Source organism: Panthera onca, chromosome A1, assembly GCF_046562875.1.
Source record: "Panthera onca isolate mPanOnc1 chromosome A1, mPanOnc1 haplotype 2, whole genome shotgun sequence".
Lineage (NCBI taxonomy): Eukaryota > Metazoa > Chordata > Mammalia > Carnivora > Felidae > Panthera > Panthera onca.
The window spans coordinates 231,167,945-231,195,368 of NC_138339.1; the positions used below are offsets into that span (position 1 = coordinate 231,167,945).

General features: G+C 39.4%; 1 protein-coding gene across 10 annotated transcripts in view; it reads left to right on the top strand.

The window, feature by feature from the left end:
- The window catches only part of KATNAL1 (katanin catalytic subunit A1 like 1), a 109,928-nt gene that overhangs the window by 27,702 nt on the left and 54,802 nt on the right, over positions 1-27,424 (top strand). For all 10 annotated transcript variants that reach the window (XR_013554173.2, XR_013554174.2, XM_060637446.3 and 7 more), the window contains one exon: positions 20,721-20,889. Coding sequence is in view for 8 of the 10 variants with exons in the window: in XM_060637446.3 (XP_060493429.1) it covers positions 20,721-20,889 (169 nt within the window). In the remaining 2 variants the exon portion in view is untranslated. The remainder of the gene's footprint in view (positions 1-20,720; positions 20,890-27,424) is intronic.

Below are 27,424 nucleotides of genomic sequence, written 5' to 3' on the forward strand. Positions count from 1 at the left end.
ATTGTCAGTGAATAAAGGTTCTCTTTTTTCCACATTTTTGCCAACACTTGCCTTTTATCTTCTTGATGAGGGCCATTCCAACAGGTGTGAGGTGATATCTCATAGGGGTTTTGATTTGCATTTTCTTGATAATTAGTAGTAATGAACGTTTTTTTTCTGTACCCATCGGCCATTTTGGATGTCTCATTTGGAAAAATACTTTTTTTTGTTCCTCTGCCCATTTTTTTTTTTTTTTAATTTTTTTTAACGTTTATTTATTTTTGAGACAGAGAGAGACAGAGCATGAACGGGGGAGGGTCAGAGAGAGAGGGAGACACAGAATCGGAAGCAGGCTCCAGGCTCCGAGCCATCAGCCCAGAGCCCGACGCGGGGCTCGAACTCACGGACCATGAGATCGTGACCTGAGCTGAAGTCGGAGGCTTAACCGACTGAGCCACCCAGGCGCCCCTCCTCTGCCCATTTTTAATTGGATTTTGTTGTTGTTGAGTTGTATGAGTTCTTTATGTATTTTGAATATTAACCCATTACCCAATATATGGTTTGCAAGTATTTTTTCCCATTCAGTAGGCTGCCTTTTCATTCTTGACTTGTTTTTTTCTGTGTAGAAGCTTTTTAGTTTGATGTAGTTTCACTTGACACTTGCTTTTGATGTCCAATCCAAAAACTCATTGCCAAGACCAATGTCGAGGAGTTTCTTTCCATGTTTTCTTCTATGAGTTTTACAATATCACATCTTATGTTTAAGTCTTTTAAATCTAGTTTTACTTCATCTTTGTGAATGGTATAAGATAGGTGTCCAATTTTATTTTTCTGCTTGTGGTTATACAACTTTCTCAACACCATTTGTCGAAGAAACTATTCTTTCCCCATTGAGTATTCTTGGTTCTCTTGTCAAATATTAGTTAACCATAAATGCAAGGGTTTATTTCTGTACTCTATGTTCTGTCCCATTAGTCTTTGTACGTGTTTTTATGACAGTAGTGTACTGTTTGTTTTTTTTTTTCAAGTTTATTTATTTCTTTTGAAAGAGAGAGAAAGCGCAAGCAGGGGAGGGGTAGAGAGAGGAGAGAGCAAGAAATCTGAGCAGGCTCCACACTTGGCAGTGCAGAGCCTGATGTGGGGCTTGCACTCACGGACGGTGAGACCATGACCTGAGCTGAAGTTGGATGCTCAGCTGACCGAGCCACCCAGGCGCCCAGTACTCTACTGTTTAATTACTAAAGCTTTGTAGTATAGTTTGAAGCTAGAAGTGTGATGCCTCTGGCTTTGTTCTTTCTCATGATTGCTTTGGTTATTGGTGGTCTTTCTGGCTTCATACAAATTTTAGATTTTTTCCCAATTGTTGTGAAAAACGCTATTGGAATTTTGATAGGGATTGTGTTAAATGTGTAGATGGCTTTGGGTAGTATAGACATTTTAACAATGTTAGTCTTCCCATCTGTAAACATGGGGTGGCTTTCCACTTGTTTGTATTTTCTTCAGTTTCTTTCATTAAAGTTTTGTAGTTTTCATTGTACAGATAGTCACTTCCTTGGTTATTAAATTTATTCCTAAGGATTTTATTGTTTTTGATGCTGTTGTGAATGGGATCGTTGTCTTTCTTTTTTCAGATGTTTCCGTGTTAGTTTGTAGAAACACCACTGATTGCTGTATGTTGACTTTCTATCCTGCAACTTTACTGAATTTCTTGATTGGTTCTAAGAGAATTTTGATTGAGCCTTTTAGAATTTTTTATGTATAAGATCATATTGTCTGCAAATAATGACAACTTTTGCTTCTTCATTTCTGATTTGAATGCCTTTTATTTTTTTTGTCTTGCCCAATTGCACTAGCTAGGACTTCTAGTATTACAAGGAGTAAGAACGATGAGAGTGGGCAGTCTTGTCTTGTTTCTGATCGTACAGCAGAAATTTTCCATTTTTCACTGTTAAGTATGATGTTAGTTGTGGGCTTAATTGTATAAGGCCTTTATTACGTTGAGGTGTGTTCCTTCTGTACCCAATTTATGGAGGGTTTTTATCATGAAAGACTATTTTATTTTGTCACATGCTTTTTTTTTTTTTTTTTTTTTGCATCTATTGAGATGATCATATGATTTTTATTTCTCATTCTGTTAATGTGTTGTATCACATTTATTGGTTTGTGTATGTTGAACCACCCTGATATCCCAGGGATAAACCCCATTTGGTCAGGGTATATCATTCTTTTAACGTGTTGTTGAATTTATATTCAATAGGAACATTTCGCTAATACTTTGTTAAGAATTTTTGTATTCATTAGGGATATCAGTCTGTATTTTTTTTCTAGTATTCTTACCAGGCTTTGATATCAGGGTAATGCTGGCCTTGTAAAATGAGTTTGGAAGTGTCCTCTCTTTTTGATTTTTTGGAAGAGTTTCAGAAGGATTGGTGTTAACTGTTCTTTAAATGTTTGGTAGAATTTACCAGTGAAGTCATCTGGTCCTGGAAATAATTTACAATATAGGAAATGTCTGTTCCAAATTGCTAGAGCACCATGATTTATTTTAAAAAGCTGTGGCCACAGATATTAACTCTAATATTTGTGGCTCAAACTGAATAAAAAAGTGTGGCTGGTAATTTCCCATTGATGAACACTTACTGAAAACTTCTTATTAGAGAAACATCATTAGCCCACTGTTTCCTTTTATTTATCCTCTGTTAACTGCTCATAACACATATTTTATTTATTTTTAATTCTTATTCTTAATGAAAGTGACAGATGAATGGACCAGAATGTATTTCTCTGAACCTCGTTTCTCCATACTAAACTAAAAAAGAATTTTCCCTGTATATAGCCATTATATATAAAGATTTTTTATGGACCAGAAAACCTTAATAAAAACAAATCCAAGACTATATATTGTTTGGGGGAGGGGTGGGGGGGTGGCGGTGGGTTGGGGGGGAACAGGTTCCCATTCTCATGTATATCATCAACAATGGGAAAACTTTTGATAACTTCACAAGGTTCTACCAGTGAAAGAATTCTTGAGTATTGTGCATGGGCTGATAAAATAAGTAAATACTAAGATTGTAAGTTTAGGGTTTAAAGTTTTGGGAGGTTAGAGTTGTATAATATTTTCCTCCTTTTACAGTTTTGTTTCTTCTACAGGTCACATACAACAAAACGTAATGAAATTTTCACCTAGAGATAGTGAGTAGTGGGTATAGTCCTTAGATATTCTTGGTTTAATGGGAAGGCACTTGAGTTAATTCCATGAGATCTGAGTTTGAATTCCATTCCTGCCACTCACTTGCTTCAGGACCTTGAGCGAGTTATTTAATTTCTCCAAGTGTTAGTTTTGTTGTATGTAAAGTGGGAATCTCTACCTGATGGAATTAATTAAAAGAATTTAATGCCTAAGTAACTGACATATAATGAGTAATTAAAACGAATGGTCAATTCTGGAATAAAGTACTGCAATATTATTGTTCAGATAAATAAGAATAACAGAATTAAAAAATTATAACCTTCTTTATAAAATTCCTTTATTTCGTCCCTGCTCATTCTGCATACATCCTTTGTTTTCTGAAACATCGTGAATAACTCTGGCAGAGAAGTTATGATTTTGTAAATGTCCAAGTCTTGTGAAGTGGGTGATCATTTTCAGGGAAGGGATGAAAACTAATTAATGGTCACTTACTGTATGTTTTATAAGCATTATCTTATTGAAACCTCCAACAATTCCACGAAGTAGCTACTGTTATTCTTTGCTCACATTACTATTGCTAATTTATTATTATGAACCCCATTCACAGCTGAGGAAATTGAAGCTTATGGAGTTTATTTTCCCAAAGTCATCTGAATAAGTAAGTGGCAGAACCAGGATTTGAGTCTAAATCTTTTCACCTTATTTATATCTGCTTTGCTGTGTTACTTTCCTACATGTATTCAGTGGTATCTATGGGTGTGTTTTAATATATCCTAGTACATAGATACATCTATTACCTACTTGGTTAGATTCTCATTAGAGATGGTGAGAGAATAAAGAAGCTGAAGATACTTATTGATATTTTAAATATAGTTACGTTTGGGTTTTTTTTCCCCTATGGGAACACTACACTGGAATTACAGTGTGAGTCAATAGGAGAATGTAATTTATCTTGTTTCGGACAAAATGTTTCTGGGATGCATCTGATCTGTTTGGCATTAGCTACAAATTTGGCAACCCCGCTTGTAGTTCTGTCCTTTTCACTTAATGGACTTCTCACACTTCTGACACTTCTCAATCCCTGTTTCTGCACGCTAAGGTGATCCTTATACTGTGGTTTCTGGCAGTGGTTTGTGCATCATTTCAAGTTATGCCTTATATGTCGTATGTCTGCTGAGTTCCATCATGATTCCCTGTTTTAAATCACCAGCAGCTGCTTGCATGTATCAAAGCAATCTTTGAAAATGAATTAGATTCATTGCCCTAAATGTGAGGCAGCTGAGCTACAAATGGTTCATGATAGGAGACAGTGGCAATATTAGAACTAAACTCCAGGGAGATGAAGCCTGCAGATCATTTTTCGTGTCCCGAGTGAAAGGGTATTTTGTATTAATTAAATTATTTGTAATATTTTCCATGTAAGTTTATGTAGTGTATTCTTTTTTTTTTTTTTTTTCAACGTTTTTTTATTTATTTTTTTGGGACAGAGAGAGACAGAGCATGAACGGGGAAGGGTCAGAGAGAGAGGGAGACACAGAATCGGAAACAGGCTCCAGGCTCCGAGCCATCAGCCCAGAGCCTGACGCGGGGCTCGAACTCACGGACCGCGAGATCGTGACCTGGCTGAAGTCGGACGCTTAACCGACTGCGCCACCCAGGCGCCCCTGTAGTGTATTCTTTTTAATGAGGCCGTTTAAAAATGGCCCCTCCTGGTGAGATCTGAAGCGACAGAAGAGATTTTCTACATCGGAGCCATGTTTGATGTAGCATATATTCAAGAGCCTATTCTGTAATCGACTTAAAAAATAAATGCATCAGGTCTTTTTAAGTTGCAGCTTTTGGGATAGATGTCAGTAGGAATAGGATCCGCAAGCCTGAAATTATTCATTTGGCTCATTCTGCGCAGGTAAAATAGAACTCTTAATAGGCCCTTTAATGTTGTTTCATCTGGAACCAAGGGAAATGGCGTAATGTGTTTCTGTGTACACAGAAATAGTAAAATTCTTTTTTATCCGATTTGTGCTATTCTGTAGAATTTCAGCACAGAGGAAATTCTTATTGCCTTGGTATTAGGGTTGTTGCTTTATGTTTCTTTGGATACCTAAATAGATTATGTTACTGCTAGCATTGTAAAGCCTGATTTGCAGTGGAAAAAGATCAAGTAAGGCCAAGGTCAAGTACCAATAGAGAGTAAACTACCATCTCGTCCTTATAGGGGTTTCATCCAGCTTGTGGCTCGGTTACTTTCCGGAGATTAAGAGGCAGGAGAGCAAGGTGTGTGTGTGTGTGTGTGTGTGTGTGTGTGTGTGTGTGTGTGTTTAGCAGTTCCACCACTAATTGACTAGTCTTCCAAGTTACATTCATTTCTCCAACCTTCATGTTTCTCCCTGTAAAATGTAGATTATGATGAGATTGTTTTGTAAAATTGTTTTGAAGTCTTAGGAATAAAAACACTCTATCATGATCTACCCAGCGTATATCTTAGGGGCATTCACCCTATGTTAGGCATGATCTTTGGCCTTGTGAAAAGTATAAAGGTAACAGGCATACAGACCTTGGCCTCAAAAAGCCAATAAGAGAAAATAATCCAGGCATCCTGGGAAGCTTGAGCCAGGATGCTGGCACCTATTATATGCCAAGTACTGTGTCAGGTGCCAGTGCTGTGCCGGGGGTATGGTGGGATTCAGAAACAGACACAGTCCGTCCTTGCCCTCTTAAGCATATGGTTTTGTGAGAGCCATTAGTGAGGTAGAATGGACAGGATTTGGTGATTAATGAAATACAGAGAATGAGAGAAAAACTGGAGCAGTTAATTAAATATCTAGACCAAGCTATTTATATAGGAACTGGAAATGAGAACCAGAACTTGAGAGGTTGGGGTTAGTGTTAGTTATTTACAAATCATCAGCAAGTAAGGAATTTTAAGAAGGAAATTTTAAGATCATTCTTTATATGGTGGAATAGGTTATTTGTCTAATATGATTGGCAGGTTGAGATTATACCCCTTTTTAAAAAACGTTCTAGAGTCCCATTTTCTTCCAAGATTCTGTTTCTGGAGTGTGGAGTGGACTTTATTTTTAGTAGCTAGAATATTTTTGGTGGCTGGCAGTGTTGATTAACCATAATAACTGACATTTATTGAGTTCCTAATTGTGAACCAGGTACTGTGCTAATAAACTCTTTACAGGATTTATTTCTTAATCCTTACAACCTCCCTCCAAAATAGATACTATTATTATCAACTCTATTTTTTAAATGCTGTATTATTTATTTTTGAGACAGAGTGTGAGTGGGGGAGATGCAAAGACAGAGGATCCAAAGTAGGCTTCTTAATGACAGTGGAGAGCCCGACACGAGGCTGGAACTCATGAATGTCATGTGAGATCATGACCTGAGCCAAAGTCTGACACTCAACCAACTGAGCCACCCAGGCTGCCCCTATCATCCCTATTTTTTTTTTTTTTAGGAGAAATTGGGGTTTAAGGATTCTAATAAACAGCTTTATCTAATTCTGCATGTAGGTCAAGTAAGATAAGGATTGAGGATTGTATTAGTGGCTCAGTCGGTTAAGCCTCCGACTTCAGCTCAGGTCCTGATCTTGAGGTTCGTGGGTTTGAGCCTCTCGTCGGGCTCTGTGCTGACAGCTCAGAGCCTGGAGCCTACTTAGGATACTGTCTCCCTCTCTCTTTGCCCCTCTCCTGTTCACACTCTGTCTCTCTCAAAAATAAATAAACATAAAAAAAATGTTTAGGGGTTCCTGGGTGGCTCAGTCGGTTAAGCGTCTGACTTCGGCTCCGGTCATGATCTCGCGGTTTGTGGGTTTGAGCCCCACGTCAGGCTCTGTGCTGGCAGCTCAGAGCCTGGAGCCTGCTTTGGATTCTGTGTCTCCCTCTCTCTGCCCCTCCCATGCTCATGCTCTGTCTCTCTCTGTCTCTGAATAATAAATAGACATTAAAAAAATTAAAAAAAATTTTTATTAGATTTAGCGACATAGAGCTCATTGGTGACTGTGCTGAACACTTTTCGTGGAATGGTAGCAAATAGCAGAGTGAGTGGAGAGAACCGGAAGAGAGGATTTGAAAACAACGAGTGTATGCTGAGAAGGGGAGCAGAGAAATTGAGCGGTAGTTGGGGGAGACGCAGAGTCAAGATTTGTTGTTTTAGAGAGGAGACGACTGGCAGGGTGTTTGTAGGCTGGCGAGAATGCTGCAGGGGAGGGGGAAACTGATGACGCCAGGGAGGGAGGGGATGGTATTGGGCAGTGTTCCGGAGTGGACAGGGAGATGGGGTCTAGTGTACAAGGGCAGGGGTGCATGGACAGCTGATTCATGGTAACCGGAGGGAAGGCTCGTTGTCACAAGGGTATGGATGTAGAGAAGTGTGTAGGTAGAGAGGTGAGCATTTGTGGAAATTCTCTTCTGGTTATTTCGATGAAGGGAAAAAAAAAAAGCAAGCAAGATCATCTGAGAGTGAGGACAGAAGGAGTAGATGTTTTCCGGGGTCTGAATTCTGATTGAACATATCCCGAGAGTGGGAGGTCATTTTGTTTGGCTATTTCATATTATTTTATTTCTTTTATGTAAGTTTGCCCTAGGGGACATTTCTCTTGTTTTGTAGAACTTAGTCACCCATTTGAAGTCTTTATTTTGGAATTGTAGATATGTATTACAATAAGTACCTAGAAACTTGGTATTTCTACCATTTTTTTATGTTACAGGAAAGACAACTGAAAGATAGAAATTTTAATTCATTAGAGGGAAACTAAGGAATGGGCACAAAATAGTGGTAAGTCAGAACGAAATCCTACCACATTAGGATTTTTCAATTTTTATCGAAAAAAAAAAAATCTTCACCTTGCTGCACTTGAGCTGCTGTCATTGCCCCCCTTTGCTCCTTTGGCAGACTGGAATGTGGACTGTGCCTGTTTCGTCTCTCATGGCCACACTTTCCTGAATAACTAGAGATCTTGGGTCTCCAGCATTGCGATATTGGGACTGAATTCTTGAAGATAACTTCCTAATTTAATGACTGAATGCCTACAAGTCTCAAGACTTCCTGTATTTAACTTTTGTAACATTTGGTAATGTTTACCATCTTTCTTCCTTGGAACTTTCTTCATAGGACTTCTGTGACATTACAGTATTCCTTTCTTCTTCTTCTTTTTCTTTTTTGACTGTGGCCTCTTCTCTTTCCCTTATGGCTGCCTCTTGTTCGCTAGTCCTCATCTCTCTTCTTCTTCTCTGTCCGATCCAGCTCAACGTACCCAGCAGCCACGGTGTCCTAGGCACTATGGATGCAAAGAATAAGAGGAAGATTCCTGTGCTCTAGGAAATCAGATTCTAGGAAGGCGGCTTCCTTTGCCGGGAGCTTGATAATTAGTCAGACTTTGAGGGTTCATCCTAATTTTGTCACTCAGTGTCTGTGAGGACATGCCATTCAACGTTTCCCTCATTTTCCTTCTCTGTAAAATGGGGATCAATGGTACGGTTACCTCGTGGGGTTATTTTGAGAATTAAGTGATTGAATACAAGTCAAATGTAAAGAACAGCGTGGCGCATGAGGATGTGCTCAAGAAATATTTGTAGTTTTCATCACCCGTTCCCCTCCCCCCTCCCCCCAGCCCCAATAGGTATTTAGAAGACTAATGTTTATTTAGATGACACCTTCTTTAGGTCTTTCTTCACATGTCACCTATAAAGTCTTACCCTGACTACCTTATTTAAAATATTTATCCCCCTGGCAGGGGGCGGGGCGCAGGGATGGGCAAAATGGGTGAAGGGGAGTTGGAGGTACAGGCTTCCACGTATAGAGTGAATAAGCCATGGGAACAAAAAGTAAAGCCTAGACTGCTATATGTTTTCACTCTTAGGTGGATCCTGGGAGACTTAACAGAAGACCATGGGGGAGGGGAAAGGGAACAAAAAAAATTAGAGAGGGAGGGAGCCAAACCACAAGAGACTCTTAAAAACTGAGAATAAACTGAGGGTGGATGGGGGTGGGGGAGAGGGGAAAGTGGGTGATGGGCATGGTGGAGGGCACCTGTTGGGAGGAGCACTGGGTGTTGTATGGAAACCAATTTGACGGTAAATTTCATATTAAAAAAAAAAAGTAAAGCCTAGGGAATGTAGTCGATGATATTGTAATAACGTTGTATGGTGACAGATGGTTGCTGCACTTGTGGTGAGCACAGCATAACATAGAGATGTTGAATCACCATGTTGTACATGTAAAACTAATGTTATGTGTCAGCTATACTCAAAAAATGTTTTAAAAAATGTACCCCCTCGCTTGTCGTCACTCGGTCGTCTTATTCTGCTTTGCTTTTCTTCACAGTCCTTATTGACGCCTGATACTATGGTCTACACCTACTGTTTAACTGTCCCTACTACATTGGAAGCTCTGTGAGGTCAAGGCCTTTGACCTTTTCACTGCTGTACCCCCAGCACCAAGAATAGTGCTGGGCATAGTGTAGGCATTCGGTAAATATTTGCCGAATGAATGAGCTAATAAAATGCTTCGGTTTATCCATGTGTTTACCAATTGTTTTGTTCACCATTCCTTGCATTTCACTCTTTCTAGAATCTGTTTCTTTGCGGAAGTACATTCTTCAGGAGTTCTTACACATGTCTCTTTTAGTGGTAAACCCTCAGGTTTTGTCTCAGACTTATTTTCCTGTAAGTTTTAAATGATAGTTTAGTATCGAATATTAGATTCTTTGTTCTCTATGCTTTGAAGAGGACATTAGTAATTGTATTATTTTTGCCTTCTCATTTATATTATCAGCCTAACTGTAGATAACTTGTCTTTTCTCTCCCAGTGTTTTCCTGATTTTATTTTTGTCTTTGGTGTTAAACAGTTCTGTGATGACTTATCTAAGTGTGGCTTTATTTTCACTTACATTCCTTAAGACTTGTATTTCTTTCCTTTCAAATTCTTTTTTTTTTAAATTTTTTAAAATGTTTATTTTGAGAGAGAGAGAGAGAGAGAGAGAGAGAGAGAGACAGTACAAGTTGGGGAGAGGCAGAAAGAGAGGAGAGAGAGAGAATCCCAGGCTGGCTCCACACTGTCAGCACAGATCCTGATACGGGGCTCGAACCCATGAAACCGTGAGATCATGACCTGAGCTGAGATCAAGAGTCGGATGCTTAACTGACGGAGCCACCCAGGTGCCCCTGTTTCAAATTCTTTATGCTTTTAAAAACCATCTTTTTAAAAAAAATTATTTTATTTATTTATTTTTTTTGAGAGAGCGGGATAGCACGTGTGCATGCAAGTGGGGGAGACGGGCAGAGAGAGAGGGAGACAGAGAATCTTAAGCAGGTTCCATGCCCAGTGCAGAGCCCAACATGACCATGAGATCACAACCTGAGCCAAAATTGGATGCTTAACTGACTGAGCCCCCCAGGTGCCCCCCAAAACCATCTTAAACATTCATTTTATAGTCTATAATTGATAGTTCTATTATCAGAAGTTATTGGGAGTTTTAACTTTTTCTTTTTTTTTTTTCCTGATGGCTCTTGTTGGTGGTAAAGTTAATGTCTCTCCATGGTTTTAGTCATTTTAAGATGTGGCTTGTTTGGGGGTGCCTGGGTGGCTCAGTCGGTTAAGCGTCCGACTTCGGCTCAGGTCATGATCTCGTGGTCCGTGAGTTCGAGCCCCGCGTCGGGCTCTGTGCTGACAGCTCAGAGCCTGGAGCCTGTTTCAGATTCTGTGTCTCCCTCTCTCTGACCCTCCCCCATTCATGCTCTGTCTCTCTCTGTCTCAAAAATAAATAAACGTTAAAAAAAAATTAAAAAAAAAAAAAATGTGGCTTGTTTGGAGGGATGTCACTCCTGAGAGTCTGTGTTTGCTTCAGCCAGGTGCCCTGCAATGTTACCTGCCCAGGACCACTTTTAGGAAAATTTCTTTGAGCTATAAAACTGAATCCCAAATCACATGACAGCAGGCCCTTGGTTACTATTTCTAGGGGAGACATTTGCTTCACTCCACAAATATGGAACATAGGCCAGATAAACAGATGTACTTGCTTCTTCCACATGTGTGTTTTAAATTCAACTCTTGGGGCGCCTGGATGGCTCAGTGGGTTGGGTGTCTGACTTCGGCTCAGGTCATGGTCTCACTGTTGATGAGTTCGAGCCCCGCATCGGGCCCTGTGCTGACAACTCAGAGCCTGGAGCCTGCTTCAGATTCTGTGTCTCTGCCCCTCCCACGCTCTGTCTCTCAATAACAAATAAATGTTTAAAAATAAATAAATAAATTCAACTCTTTCACTGAGATTGTAGTCCTTGGACAGTCCTGGCTTTATGTGATAGTCTCAGTGCAACTTCTTTGATTGACGTGGGGCCTCAGGTCTTTCTGTGTGGTCATTAAATCTCAAGTCCTTGGGGCGCCTGGGTGGCTCAGTCGGTTAAGCATCTGACTTCAGCTCAGGTCACGATCTTGCGGTCCGTGAGTTCGAGCCCCGCGTCGGGCTCTGGGCTGATGGCTCAGAGCCTGGAGCCTGCTTCCGATTCTGTGTCTCCCTCTCTCTCTGCCCCTCCCCCGTTCATGCTCTGTCTCTCTCTGTCTCAAAAATAAATAAAGGTTAAAAAAAAAAAATTTAAATCTCAAGTCCTTAAGTGTGTGAGGCCTGGAAAGCCTAAAGGACTGTCATGTCATCAGCTCTCTTTTATTTGTTTTTTGGCCATTAGGTATTTCTCTTACCCTCTGGTAATATCACCTATGTATGTAAAAGGGTATTTGTTACATTTTATCCAGAATTCCTACACGGTTGATAGTGGGAAGGGTTTCAGCTTATTTTTGTTGTTGTTACCGTGTTTTTTCATACTTCTATTATTATAAGTTCTTGAAGGTCTTATCCTACAATTTGTTGTCTTTGAGGACTCTTGTTTCTAGTTTAGTGGGGAGCTGCTCAGCAAGGCTTTAGCTGTAAGATTTATGTGTGGACAGAACGGGATGTCCAGTATATTTCTTAAAATATGAATATATTTTCAGCCAAATTTTAAGCTTCTTGGATGCAGGGACTATCTCATATGTTTTTTGTGTCTGTGTGTTTTAAAAATAAATAGGATAATCTTAGAACTTGACTGTAAGCTAGACAAAGAACTGTGAGATAACTAAAGTTCAACTGGTATAATTTTAATATTTGTAGAAATTATGTAGCCTTTATAACCCGTAAGAGTGCCATTATACATCTAGTTTTGAGGTCTTTAGAGTTAGGCAGAGAATAAATATTTTAAGTGTTCAAATTTATTTATTTTTTTTAATTTTTTTTAACGTTTATTCATTTATTGATAGAGACAGAGCGTGAGTGGGGGAGGGGCAGAGAGAGAGGGAGACACAGGATCTGAAGCCGGCTCCAGGCTCTGAGCTGTCAGCCCAGAGCCCGACGTGGGGCTCGAACTCACAGACTGTGAGATCATGACCTGAGCTAAAGTTGGATGCTCAACCAACTGAGCCACCCAGGCACCCCTCAAATTTACTTTTATTTTTATTTATTTTTTATTTTAGAGAGAGCACCAGTAGGGAAGAGGGACAGAGAGAGAGAGAGAGAGAGAGAGAGAGAGATTGAGACTCTTAAGCAGGCTCCATGCTCCGTGCAGAGTCCGATTGGGAACTCAATCCCATGACCCTGGAATCACGACCTGAGCCCAGATCAAGAGTTGGATGCTCAACTGACTGAGCCACCCCGGCGCCCCAAGTTTTTTCAGATTTAAAAGTCTTTAGAGTTTCATGGAAAACACAAGGCTTGTCTATCTTTAGGTAAAGAAGAGCAAAGTACAATCAGGTAATTAACCTTCCTGGGAGTGGAGGAATTCTACCATTAGACTGATGAATTAGTAACGGTATCATCTCCTCTGTCCCCACCTCTGAAGTGGTAGAATGACAGGCACAGCGGCTTTAAATAAGGATCAGTATGTCCCATCAAAATTACTGACAAAGGTTTAGTTTCTGTCCCAGCCGGCTGGTTGTGGATAATGGCAAAATGTTAAGAACCCTGTGACATTAAATGGTCTTGCATAATATTTGGTGTGAGGGTGTCTGTAGCTCCAGATCTTATACCAGCTGAAATTTCTGGTTAAATCTTCCCTTGGTTAACTTGGATGACAGTTGTCTTCTGTAGTGGATAAGCATCTTTCAACTCCAGGAAGATTTAGAATTAAGAATAGAAATGTCTAAGAGAATCAGAGTAATATTTTTCTGTTAAGGGATATGTGCATATTTGCATATTTACTTATCATTTTTATGTACTTGTAATTTAAGGATATATGGCTAGTGAGGGTGATAAGCATGCAATTCCACCTTTAAATGTATTATGGAATACGGGGTGCCTGGGTGGCTCAGTCGGTTGAGCGCCCGACTTTGGCTCAGGTCATGATCTCGCGGTCTGTGAGTTCGAGCCCCACGTCGGGCTCTGTGCTGATGGCTCGGAACCTGGAGCCTGCATCAGATTCTGTGTCTCCCTCTTTCTCTGCCCCTCCCCTGCTCACGCTCTGTCTCTCTGTCAAAAATAAATAAACATTAAAAATTTTTTTTAATGTATTATGGAATAATGGAGGTCTGTGATTTTTTACATAAAAATTTATGGTAAGTCACTTTTGTGGAACATTTAGGAGAAGTTTAGGCTTATTTATAAGTCTAATTTACTAGGTTTATAAAAATATTTATATGTAAATTATTATGCTTTATTGAGTAAGACAGTTGAGGAACTAAGAAGGAAATAAAATACGTTTATAAATGTAGGTAAAAAATTTTGGTGGCATTTAATTAACCAGGTTTGAAATGGGACAAAACACTGTTCAAAAGCATCTTAAAAATGACTTCTAAAATCTGTCAGTCTTGTATATAGGAAAAGATTTGTGAGCTGAATCTAAAAGTTTTAAGGAATAACTGAATTTTTACATTTTTTAACTTTAATAAGTTCAATACTTTTAAAAATCAAATTAAGCTTCTGAAGAGTACGAAAGGTACCCTAGAGGATACAAGACAACTCATATAGTTGTTCAATGTATTTGAAGACCTATAGTATTCAATGTATTTCTGGGTGTGATTGATTTATTCGTTGGATAATGAGGGAAGACTTAACCTAACATGGCCTGTTAGGCCTAACATGGCCTAACAACTAAAATGTCTAAAGTTCTTTTTAGAACTGGGACTTATCATTAAAGGTTAACTTTTGTGAAGTCACTTGATTTATGCAGAAGGTGCCACTGCAGTTTAGTAGGGAAAGGTGGGTCTTGTCACTAAATCCTTCTGGGTTAATTGAGTATTTATGGGGGGAGGAAATCTTGACCCCTCCTACCACACATCATATAGAAGAATTAATTTGAAATAGATCATTACCTAAAATGTAAAAGATAGTAAGATAAAGCTTCCAGAAGAGAACATGAAAGGATAATATCATGATTTTGGAGTAGCACAGACTTATGAAACTGGACACAAAATTATTAAAGAGAAAAGATTGGTAAATCAGAATTCTAAAACTATGAACTTCTCGTCATGAAGAGAGACACCATTAAGAGAGTGAAAAGGCAAGCCATATACTAGAAGATATTTACAGTGCCTGTATCTGACAAAGGACTTGCATCCAGAATATATAAAGAATGACAGTCAATAAATCAATAAGAAAAAGACAACTGGTTGAAAAAAAAAAAGGTGAACTAAAAGCTGGAATAGATACTGTACAAAAGACAGCGTTTACGTGGCCAAGAAGCATATTGTTGAAAAGGGGCTCAGCATCCATAGTCAGGAAAGGCAAAGTAAAGCCATAATGAGATGCCATTGTACCTCCACCAGAATGGCTGGGATGGGGTGACTGCTAGTCTTATATATTGTTGATGCGAATGTAGCATGACATCATCACTTTGGAAAACTGTTTGGCTACATTTACTAAAGCTACTCTTACATGTACTTGATGATCCAGCAGTTCTGTTCCTGGGTACATAACAAAGAAATGAATGCTTACGTTTACCATGAACATAACCCCATATTCGTAGAAGCTTTAATAATAGCGTCAAATGGAAAACAGCGCAAGTGTTCATCAACGGTAGAATAGATATGTTGTAATTATATTTACACAATAAAATACCGCACAACGTTGAAGGAAGATGAACTCATGCTCCGTGCAGGAACATGGATGGATTTCACAGGTAATGTTGAGAGAAAGACCAAGTAAAAGTATGTACCGTAGGATTCCATTTCTCTGAAACTAGCACAGGCAAACCCAACTTACGATAATAAGGTCAGATAGTGCTTACCTTCTGGGTTGATGTTGACTAAAAGGAACCATGAAAAAGCTTTCTGAGATATTGGGAAGTGTTCTATATCTTCATCTACTGGTGGTTATATGGTATTAATATTTATTGAGTTGTGTACTGTGTTTACATTTTACTGAACATGTTATATTAGTGGCAAATAGATTTACAAATTCTATGAAGTATTAACATCTCCATTTACAGAGGAAGAACATGACGAGTATAGATAGTAAGTAATAATGCTCATATAATCAGTAATTGGTAGACCAATTTTTTTTTTTTTTGAGAGAGAGAGAGAGAGAGAGAGAGCACGAGTGGGGAGGGGCAGAGAGAGGGAGAGAGAATCCCAAGCAGGCTCCACGCTGCCAGCATAGAGCCCATCTTGCGAACTATTAGATCACGACCTGAGCCAAAACCAAGAGTCGGACGCTTAAGTGACTGAGCCACCCAGCTGCCCCTAGGATTCTAAATCTCATGCTGACTTCAGATCACCGTGTTGTTTCTCTGTGAGGATAGGAATAGTGCTTATGATTTTTTTTTTTAAATTTATTTATTTTGAGGGAGAGAGAGAGTGTGTGTGGGAGGGGCAGAGAGAGAGGGAGAAAGAGAATCCTAAGCAGGCTTGCAGGGCTCCAACTCACGAATGAGTGAGATCATGACCTGAGCTGAAATCAAGAGTCAGACGCTTAACTGACGGAGCCACCCAGGTGCCCTGCAATGTTTTTATGTCAGTAGTATACCCAGCATAGTTCTGTACTTATTAGGTAAACAATAAATATTTACTGATTTGAAAAAATAGCAGTCATATATATGATGAGAGTGGACATAAAATTCTTAATCATTAATGTTTAGTTTCAAATCCTAAGTCCTCTCATTTCTATTTAAGCTTTGTTTTTTACCTCCTGATTTCTTAACAGATAATTTCTCCTGGACTCAGAAGTCTCATATGTTGACTCCCAAGTTCTTATAGCCAAAGTATCAGTATGAACTACTTGGAACTTATGTTTCTTATCTTTTTATTAGATGTGGAGGAGGTGTTTTTCTGTTTATTTAATTCTGTAGTTATGTAAGTTAATCTGATAGCAAAATAAAATTATTTTTCCTTCTTGTCCAGAAGTTAAATTTAAACAATCTGGGTTATGTTCTTGGGCATATATAGGACCTGTTCTAAATTACTTATTCTTATACCAGAATTCTAACAATGTATGAACAAAAAAAAATTAGAATAATGATGAAACAAAATGCTAGAAGAAATAGAGGTCAATGGGTAGGAATCTTAAGAACAATTGGAGAAAATTGTGCTAGTATTGTAGACCCTGTTACTTAATATGGTGTGGAATGAAGGGTGTCTTCGAAAGAGGGCTTCTTCCCTTGACTTCTGGAACCATGGAAGAGTGATGCTATAATACAGACAGTTCTCTTTCTGTTGCCTGATGTTTTATGGAGATTTGCCAGGCAGTAGTCTAGTAGGTTCAACCGAGGATGTGGACTCTGAGCCCACGCCCCCTAGCACGTGCGTCTTTCTGGAACATGCCAAAAACTTTGTAGCAATTCTGTAATTTCGCTTTTTAGGTGCCCGGATCTTTTACTCAGTGTTGTAGTATAATCAGATTTAAAGTTTCATTAACTACTGAGCAGATAATGTAAATAATTCAAATTACGGACGGTAGAAGGCGTCACAACACAATAGCTTCCATGGACCCCGCGAAGAGTTTACGATAAAGAACTGAACTGTTGCTTTTGAAGATCCCCTATGAGCTCCTCTGCATTCCATTCCCCTCCCTCCCCGTTCAGAGTTAGGCACTGTCCTGGACTTGGGATTTATCATTCCCTTGCCTTTCTTTACTTTTAGTACACATATTTATGTCCCCAAACAGTATCCTATGTTGCTGTCTGTCTGTGTCTTTTGAACCCACCTTTTCACTCACCATAATTGTCCTGAGATTCATCTAGTGTTGTTCCATGTGGTTATAATTCACGTTCATGTGTATATTGTGGATTATATCATTATGTGAATATATATGCATTTGTTCTGATACTGGACAGTTGGGTTGTTTTCAGGTGTTTGCTGTTACAACTAGTGCTGATAAGAACGTTTCCATAGAATGTTGATACTTAATATAGCTTAGAAAGAGGAAACACTGGATTTGGGAACAAATTAGGCTTATTTGCATATGACAGAAAGCGCATTTCTTTCCGTTTCTAGAGGGGAATCTAGGAGAACTGAGTATAGTGCAGACCTTCTAATCTTGTATCTGCAGCTCGATCAGATATTCTCTATCTCGGGAATACTGTAAGCTAGTACAGTGTCGTCTTCTCTTTGACCATCGGGGCAGAGGTTGGTGGTGCCGTGTAACCCTACTGAAGCCTCTTTTTATTTTTTTTTATTTTATTTTATTTTTTTTTTTTTTAATTTTTTTTATTTTTGGGACAGAGAGAGACAGAGCATGAACGGGGGAGGGGCAGAGAGAGAGGGAGACACAGAATCGGAAACAGGCTCCAGGCTCCAAGCCATCAGCCCAGAGCCTGACGCGGGGCTCGAACTCACGGACCGCGAGATCGTGACCTGGCTGAAGTCGGACGCTTAACCGACTGCGCCACCCAGGCGCCCCCTGAAGCCTCTTTTTAAACGAGACCCGTAAAAGAAGCCCCGAGACTTCTTTTTTTCCCCCTCAGCCTGGAAGCTGTCACTGAATCCTTAAATTGAAGCATGACATTGTGCAGTGATGCGCTAATGGAGGAAGTACAGAACAGAATCAAGGATGTCCTTTGGGAAGTTGCCAGGGTCTGTTACAAATGTAATATCCAACCGCAGCGAGATGCAACCGAAGACTTTTTCTCGGAGCACAGGCACCCTTTCTGCGAGGTTGCGGGTCTTGCCCCAAAGGGCACCTCTGGCTTCTCGAGCAGTTTCGTTCAGACCGCATACAAGCCCATCAGAATGGTGAGTGGCGCGACAAGGTCAGCGGCAGCGAACACTTGGGACGCAAGCCTGTGCCAGAGCTTGGACATCATTCTTCTCACGGCACAGCCTGCCTGGGGTGGACGCGTGTGCCAACCGGACTGAAGCGGGACCCCTAAGCCACCGCTGGAGAGCAAGCCGAGGCGGGGAATGTGCCAGCCGCGAAGGCAGAAGAAACGTTTCAGGACTCACTACGTTCGGCTCAGCCCCGGGCTCTGAGGCCTCGCGGGCAGGCCCAGCAACTGACGAGCAGCCTGGCACGCAGCTGTAGGGGACGGGCTTGCTGCTGGGGAGCAAAAGCTTCAGGCTGCCTGTGCCTCTAAAAAGCAGGCCCACAGACAACGACGGACTGTTTGAATAGCAGGCGCAGCTGCCACCAGAAGGGCGGACTTGACGTACGTTGTGCGTGGAAGAGAGCGCGGCTCTCCTTGTGTCGTCTTGGGCCTTCCCCACGAGTCCGATTCCGGGAAGGCGTTTACGCACGCGCAAATGCGCGCACCCCAGAGTAAAGGGCTGCCCTGCTGCTTTCCGCTCCGTCAGCGAAACGGAGCAAACGCTCGGTCAAAAGATAGTTGTTGCAGTGAAATGCCGGGAACAGAGCGCGTAACGTTTTTGGTTGTCTTAAATCCGTCTCATCACAGTGTTGCTTTGTTGGCAGATGCTTAAAAGACTAAGCTTGCCCTAAACTGATAATGCAGTAACATCTTTGTATTTGAAAATGCCTTGTAACCAGTTCCTTTCCCGTGATGTCTTTCACAAGATTGCCCATTCATCTTTGTCTCCTCCTGGGGCCTAGCACACTAGTGGCCATATACCTCCTAATAGGTGGTCAATAAATAATTATTGAGCTGAGTCAGCTCCAAGGATTCAGAGGTCAGTGTGTAATGACCGAAGAGCCCTAGCTTCTCTTATCCCAGCAGTTTCATGCGGCGGTCTCATTCCAACAGTCTGAAGATGCTGTATTAGACCTGCCATGTGTCAACAGTTTTTTGTTTTTTGTTTTTTTGTTTTTTTGGTTTTTTTTTTACCTCTATTGCCTTAAGTTGGCATCCTTCCTGGCTTTTCATCTGTTTTTCCGTGTTGCTGGGTTCTGAGTTATATACATGTCTCACTTCTGATATCAGGGAGAGAGACTCCGTGATGAGTTGGATGAACTGAAAGCCTGAAGTTGGAAAAGGGATAATAATAGGTAGGGCATATGGGTAAAAAAAAAAGGAATACACATATGGGATCTCAAGGGCTACAAGTGAAGGCAGAGCAGTAGAGAGAGAAAAGATAGGAAAACAGAAGCAGAGACAGTCCAAGGAAGAAGAACCAAGAGATTAGGCACAGAGTGGATAGAGTCCCCGTAGCACCCAAAGAGAGATGCTAAATACTGTGCTAAGAAACCTTAGAGTTTCGCTATTGAAGAGGAAGTGTTTTGCATCACAGGGAACAAAATGCGTCACTTGGTGCCCATGCTTACTTTTATGTAGTTGTCAACACTTAAAAGACATTGAGGTATAATTGACATGCAACATTAGCGTCAGGTGTAGAACCAGACGATTCAGTATTTTTGTATGTTGTGAAATGGGCTGCCATGTGTCTAGTTAACATCCTTCGCCATACATGGGGCTCTGAGTTCTTCGTTCACATCTGGGGGCCTGTGTAATTTGAACGATCCTGTGATTTTTGGCACCTTCGATGCAAGAATAACATTTTCACACAAAAGTGAATTTGCATGTGAAAAATTGCATTGTTTAGCCCTACTGCTTATAATTTGATGAATGAAATGCTGGGTTTTCCAGCACAGAAGCAGAGGAAATAATTTTGATTGTAATCAGTAAATTAAGTCGACTGCGCGAATAGTTGTATTTTGAATTCCTGTCCTTTCAGCTTTTAATGCTTTTGCAAAAGTTGAAGTATAATTTACATGCAATGTGATATTAGTTTCAAATGCATTTGTTTTTTTAAAAGTTACTTAATTTGGGTTTAAGACAGTAATGAATAAAGTAATTGACTTTCCATTACACTATTAAGATTGTTAGATGGAAATAGTCTGTATTGCCCTCTATTGGTGATTAATAGTTATTTTTGACAAAATAATTGCTGTTATACATATCATTTATATGTACTTAAAAATTGTATCAACCAGTCTATTTTATAGAAAAGCACTACTGCCCCCCCCCCCCCCGAAAAGTACTTTTAAGAACTGATCTAATAGTTGTAGCTATGAATTGGCAAAAGGGAAACGATGGAGATTTAGGGCTTCTTGATTGAATAGTTTTATTGACTACAAGAGCGTCAAACTACTTTTGCCTTTGATTAATTTTCATTTTCATTTTTTTCCTGTCAGAGCTCCACCTCAGATAAGGCGTCCCAATCGAGAAGTAAGACCTCTGAGGAAAGAAATGCCCGGAGCGGGAGCCCGGGGACCTGTGGGCCGAGCACATCCTATATCGAAGAGTGAAAAACCCTCCACCAGTAGAGACAAGGATTATAGAGCAAAAGGAAGAGAGGATAAGGCAAGACTCTCTTTGTAACTCGTTCACTTGAGGCCCATGGCTTTTGGTGAATATTATCACATCTTTCAGGTTTTCAGGGTACCCCTGGTTTTGACACGGAAGAGAGTGAAAACAAAAAAAAAAGTCTGATTCAGAACTCCAAGCAGTCTTTGCAATCTAAGCAGAACCCCGCAATGCTAATAACCCCAGAGGTGTATTTCAATAAAGACTCACAGATCTTTAGTAAAACGGGTCTTTGGGAGAAATACTCAAAGTTTTAAAACTTAAAATATATTTGAACAAGTATTCTGAATTGAAATGAGCAATAAATGAAAACAGTTGTAGGGGAAGGACTTAACGCGGATATCGGTTTTTTTTCTCTTAACGAGAGAATTTTCCTGGGTTGGGGTTCACTGTGTGCATTTACTTTATCTGGGAAATTCATCCGTGAATAAACATAGTACTAGGTGGCGATTCTGTACTGCCCTTACAATGGACTTTAGAAACATGGGCTGAAGATAATCTTATAGAGTAGGGAGCCAGCCAGGATGATCTGACCCATCTTTTAGCTTTAGTTTTAGTGAAAACAAAATTAGATTTTTAGCGATAGCATTTCCCATTTCCATTGTGACGTCATAAATGAATGATGATGATTATTGAATTGCAACCAAGAAGTTGAAAATTTTCCTAGCTAGAGATTCAGGATATGTCATCATGTCGATACCAGAACACTTATAATGAAAATATAACTTACCACTAATAGCAAGTTGTTATCCTTAAAGATTAGATGCTGTGTTGGAATATTTTTATGATGTATGATTTCAATTAGAAGATAAGGACTCTGCACAGACCACCTTCCTAGGCCTTGTGTCTGGTAGAATACAACCGGTGTTTTTGGAGTATTTCTCATGAGCTAGATTCAGAGATAGATTCTGCTTGTCTGCCTCGCTAGGACACAGCAAAGGAATTAGATATTTTTACATTGATAATTTGTCGGAGCTATTATACCATAAAACAGTAAGTGATTCCATCTCCGATCCTTTTTGGGATTCATGAGGGACACCAATAAATTAATTAATTGTTCCTGCTGGTGAAATTGTACTGTTTTCCCCCCATTATCAAAAGCCATCTGAATGGATACTTAAAAATCTCTATGTTATCTGTCATTTTTGTTTCTTTCCTTGTTCTTCATTTTGTCAGTTAACCCTGGCGTGCACTTTGGAACATAAAGTAGGGGCTAAAGTCCAACCGTCACTCTGCTCGTAGCTTTCAGGAAAACTTTTAGAACTGTGTGAGGAAATGCCAGGCTTTCACCGTAATTTCACATAACGCAAGAGAATAACCTTGGTCTTGGTTTATTTGGATGCTTCCTTGTTGGGCAGCATTCAGAGCAATTAGACATTAATCCATGAAACCATCCCATGAAGTAGGTAGTCCCCTTTTTCCCATTTTACAAATGAAGAAACCGAGGGAGAGAGCCGAAGTACCTAGCCCCAGGTCATAGATTAAGGAATGGAGCTTGGAATGGAATTTGTGAAGTCACAGATCTTTTTCCTCTTTATTTTAGGATTTTTTCATATTATGGAATATCCCTACCAAACTAGATTAAAAATATGGATTGGATTTGAAAAGAGTCCCGGAACAATTAAATAAATGTTGATTTTTAATGTGATTCGTCAGCAAAGAACAAAACAATGAGGCAGCATTTGCTGAATGTCAGATTTTTCTGGAGATTGCAAATTGTCTTTCTCTTAAAAAGTTCCAAATAATTTTCTAAATCCTATTCTTTCACTGACATGTAAGTACTCAGAATGTCACTGGAAAGTAAGCCCTTTATTTTTTTAAAAAGAGAACTCTACAGTTGTTTGAAGATAAAAGATGTCTTCTGAGTCACTCTGGACACAAAAGGGACTACAATTAAGAGAAACGAATGCAAAGTTTATTAGTATTTGAAAAGCGTACGTGGTTCAGTTATGATCATTGTAAGCACTCAAATACCCATTAGAATGTCCCTAAAACTCACTGAGACCTGTGATAGGGTTCGAGGAAGTTTAGGTGAAACTGCTTTTGAAAGCTAATTTGAAAATGAGTACCTTGTATTGGACGCCTCCTCAGAGATATTTTGGTTCCCAGTGCTGTTGGTTTTTTAAAATTAGTTTTGTGTATTGCAACCAGCTTTTTTTTTTTTTTTTTTTTAAAGGAGAGTAGACTAGAAAATTCAGAATGCATTGGCGATAGTAAGGACACTATTATTTTGAGGAAAAGTATTTAGTTACATGAATATGTATAAAAATTATATAATTATATATTTGTATACAGTAGCTCATGATCTCAGATGAATTTGTACTTCAACGCTTAACTTTATAGATGTAAAAAAAAAAAAAAGTGAGGACATGAGAATACCTCACCCAAGATTCTCAGTATCGTTGGATGTTTGAAGCTTTATATATATGGTGGCTTACTTAATTCCTATAAGTTTCTGTGACCTCAGCATTATTTCCCCTGTTCTACATATGAAGAAATTGAGGCACCAGCCTCGTACCTGCGCAAGTCGGTGCGGGAACTAGGAGTTGAACTCTTTGAACACCTGGGCCTTTAATCGGTTTGCTATGCAGCCTCTTGTTTGAAAACGCTTACTGTCTTATTTTAATGTATCACGGATGCCTTTTATAAGATTTTCCAGCTCCTTTTCTGAGAGTGATTAAGCACCCCCCCCCCCGTCCCCCCCTCCTCCCGCTCTTTTTTTAAAACTGTTGACAGGTTTCCAGTGAGGTCCAAGCTTAAAAATACTGGTTTTTAACCAGTAACCATCACTGTGTATGGTGATCTGTTGTCCAGCCCTTACAGTTTTTCTCTCCCTGAGGTCCACAGACTCATCATAAGCCAGTTTGTTACCCTGTTTACTTAACACACCTTTATTGTGTGCGTACTTTGTATTAGTCATACTTTGCAGGGACTGGGAATACAGACTCTAATAAAGTGTGACTCCTGACCTCACGCTGATTATTTTCTTATTGATGAGAGGGAGTCAGAAGAATCAGTTCACCTTTACAGCTATATTTGTCAGTCTTATTTGAATGTACCTGAGAACGTTCGATGTATTATTATTTCTTTTTAAAGATTTTTATCCTTTCTAAGTAATCTCTATACCCAACAGGGGGCTCAAGCCCACAACTCTGAGATCAAGAGTCACGTGCTCCACCAGTTGAGCCGGCCAGGTGCCCCTTGATGTATTATTATTTAACTGTTTAAACCTAGGGTCGGTATAGAAATAGACACAGAAATAATCAATGCATTTTTTTTATTGAAAAAAGATGGTTTAAAAATATTAGGTAGCAGAGGAAATGTTTTTGTACTACAACTGAAAATAAGTGTAATTCATAAAACTCTGATTCTCAAGTATTTTCAGACTATGGCTCTATGGTGAATTAACTCTTAGTGAAATGAGCAGTACTGATTAAAGCTGTATATGCTTTTAAATAGAATTCAGAATAAAGTATGGTAAATTATATTAATAGAATTAATTTAAAATTATTACATGTCAATGACTTTATTTCATTGAATTTCACGTAACAAATGACCCTTTTTGACTCCTTTCCTTCTCATCCCTGAGTAAGTGTAGGGATGTCTGGATGTTTGATGTGGAGAGATGTTATAAACTGGATTGAGAGCTGTTGATGGGTCCTTGTACAGATGAACAGTGACTTGAAGAAAACTTTTTTTTTTTTTCCTTGAAGAAAAGGATACCATCATATGGGTACTATTTGACGAACGATGATCATCTAACTAGCAGTGTACTGGTAAACGTTCAGTAACTAGTTTCCTGAAAATGTGCGTGTATATACACGTTCACACATTTGTTATAAATCTGATGTTAAGGATGTGTAGCACATCATTACAAATCATAGAATATATAGTACAATTATTGTAAATTTTGTAGAGCTAATGGACTCTCACACAAGGCCTCTGCTGAGTTTTACTAATCTTGTATCTGTGGCCAACCTATGGTTGCAGATAACAGATGAAGAGAAATGTAGTTCTGACATGAATGTTGGGTGGTATTTTTTTTTCATTAGTGAGTAAGATGAAAGTGTAACAATAGAAATGTATGTCGGTAGTTCATTCATTCAGCAGGTATTTGAGCAACTTCGATGAATCGGATCATGGTTTTCAGATCCTGGAAAAATATTTCCTTAATTTCTGCGCTATTTAGGAAGTAACAACTGCGGAAATGACAGACTTTTAAGTTTCACCTGCATTAACATTCCCCCCCCCCTTATTTTCTTAAGTCTAGACTGTTAACAAAACAATCAAGCCCCGATTTATACCATCAGCTGATTTCTGTGGTATAAGTACTTCTATGACCGATTCCAAACTACTGGTGTGATGTTGCTGACCTCAGTTGAGATGAACTTAGACATCACTGGGACTGTGGGCCAGTGGTTTTTTATTACTAATTAGCTAGTAATTCTGATGCTGGGTAGCTCACCACCTAACAAGAGCAATGACCCCTTTGTTAGACAGAACCCATTGTTAGAAAATTGTTTTGCTGATCTGAAATTTATATCCTTTGTTACTTTCTATTGGTCCCAGTTCTTTCTTTTAGAATAAGATAGAGGAGATGGAGGTAAACAGGTCAGTTGGTCATGTGGCTCCATTAGTGTTTGCTTCTTTACCTTAAATGTCTCTAGTGTCCTTGATTCTCCTCTCTATGATGTGGTTTTTCAATCCTTTCTCACCCTGGGTATCCTTCTCTGGGTCTAATTCACTTGTCACCTGAAACGCAAGACTCAGAGCTGTAACTGACCATCTTCCACTTCATCTGCCTGTGTGGGGAGGCACACAATAAAATGCAAAAACCGTTGTTTGTGCTTGAGGCCAAGCTGTGTTATTAATGGACTCTATCTAATATTGGGTTAGTTGCTAATTTTAGCCTCGTTTTTTTTTTTCAAATAGAATGATGAGCCAATACTAATGAAAGATCATTAACAAATCTGTCTTGATAAGGGTAATTGAGATGTTAGCAAAAAGATACTAAAATATTTTGAGGAAAAGGGGTTGTTAGACTTCATGCTAAATATCAGATTCTTGCTAGTGTTGACCTTTGTCAATTAATGTGAAAATCTAAGCAAAGAAGTCTAAGATCGTTTCGGTGTTATTGCAGCTAGTATTGTTATCATTAGTAAACTGTACAGGTAATAATATCTGGGGTGAGGTTATCTTAGTTGCCTGAAAACTCAGTCCCTTTTAGGTATTACAGTTAGTCTAGCCCATGAACTGAAACTACAGTTACTTATATTTGATATCCCTATTCGAGGTTAGCTGGGTATTTGTTTTGAAGGATAATGGTCACCCATTTTGTTGATTTCTCAATGTAACCAAATGATTTACTTTTAGTTTCCCTAATTTTTTTCTTTAATAACCTCACCATTTTGATTTGTGAAAGTTCCTAGAATCTTTTTTGCTTAATTTGTACTCAGATCTCATCTCTACTTTGGATTCTAGGGCAGGTCATTTGACTGGCTTACACCTGTATTTCCTCTTCTGCGAATTAAGAGGCTTGACCTTGAGTAGTGTAATAGAGGCTTTTCTTTCTCTGCTTCTTCTCCTCCCCCCACCCCATCCTTTTCCCACATGGTAGGCAGAAGGATCATTTAAAAATGTAAATCGGATCCTGTTACTTCCCTATTGAACACATTTCAGAAATTTCCTCGTGCACTTAGAATAAAATCCAAACTCCTCACTGTGACCTGCAGGGGCCTAGGTGAGCTGGCCCCTGCCTTCCTCTCCAATCTGTTTTATTTGCTCAATACCTTTTAGCCACCCTGACCACCCACATTTTTCGTAGCATTTCGCAGTTTATGATTATGTGTGTTTTTGTTTTGTTTACTTGTTACTTGTTTCCCCTACCAGACTAGATGCTCAATGAGGGCAGATAGTGTATATGCACTCACCGATAAAACCTACTGCACAATGAAATGTGTTAGACAGATGCTCACGTATTTATTATTCTTAAAAATCCTCTGATTTCTATTACTTTCAGATAAGTGTACAGCTTTTTGTTTCTCTTGGTAGTATTTATCAAGTCTTTCCTACCACTTGGACATTCATATTAAAATGGATGTCTACCTACATTTTTTAATAGTAATTTTTTGGTAGGTCTTAAATTACGATGCCATTTCAAGACTTAAGTCTCAGATATATCAGTTTCTGTTGCATTCTTTAGTTGACTTATTTCTAGAAGAGGTGTTTTTTTTTTTTTTTTTAAGTTTATTTATTTTGAGAGAGAAAGAGAGCACGAGCAGGGGAGGGGGAGAGAGAGAGAATCCCAAGTGCAGAGCCGGATGCGGGGCTTGAACCCACAAACTGTGAGATCATGACCTGAGCTGAAGTCAAGAGCTGGATGCTCAACAGACTGAGCCCTCGAAAAGTTTTTAAAGGGATTAGTTTCTGGTGATTTGTTTGAATGTGGCTTTGTAACTGTGCCCTACCTGTATTATAAAATGTGATTCTAGGCCAAGCTCATTTTAAACTTGTAGATGTAATGTTTGTTGTG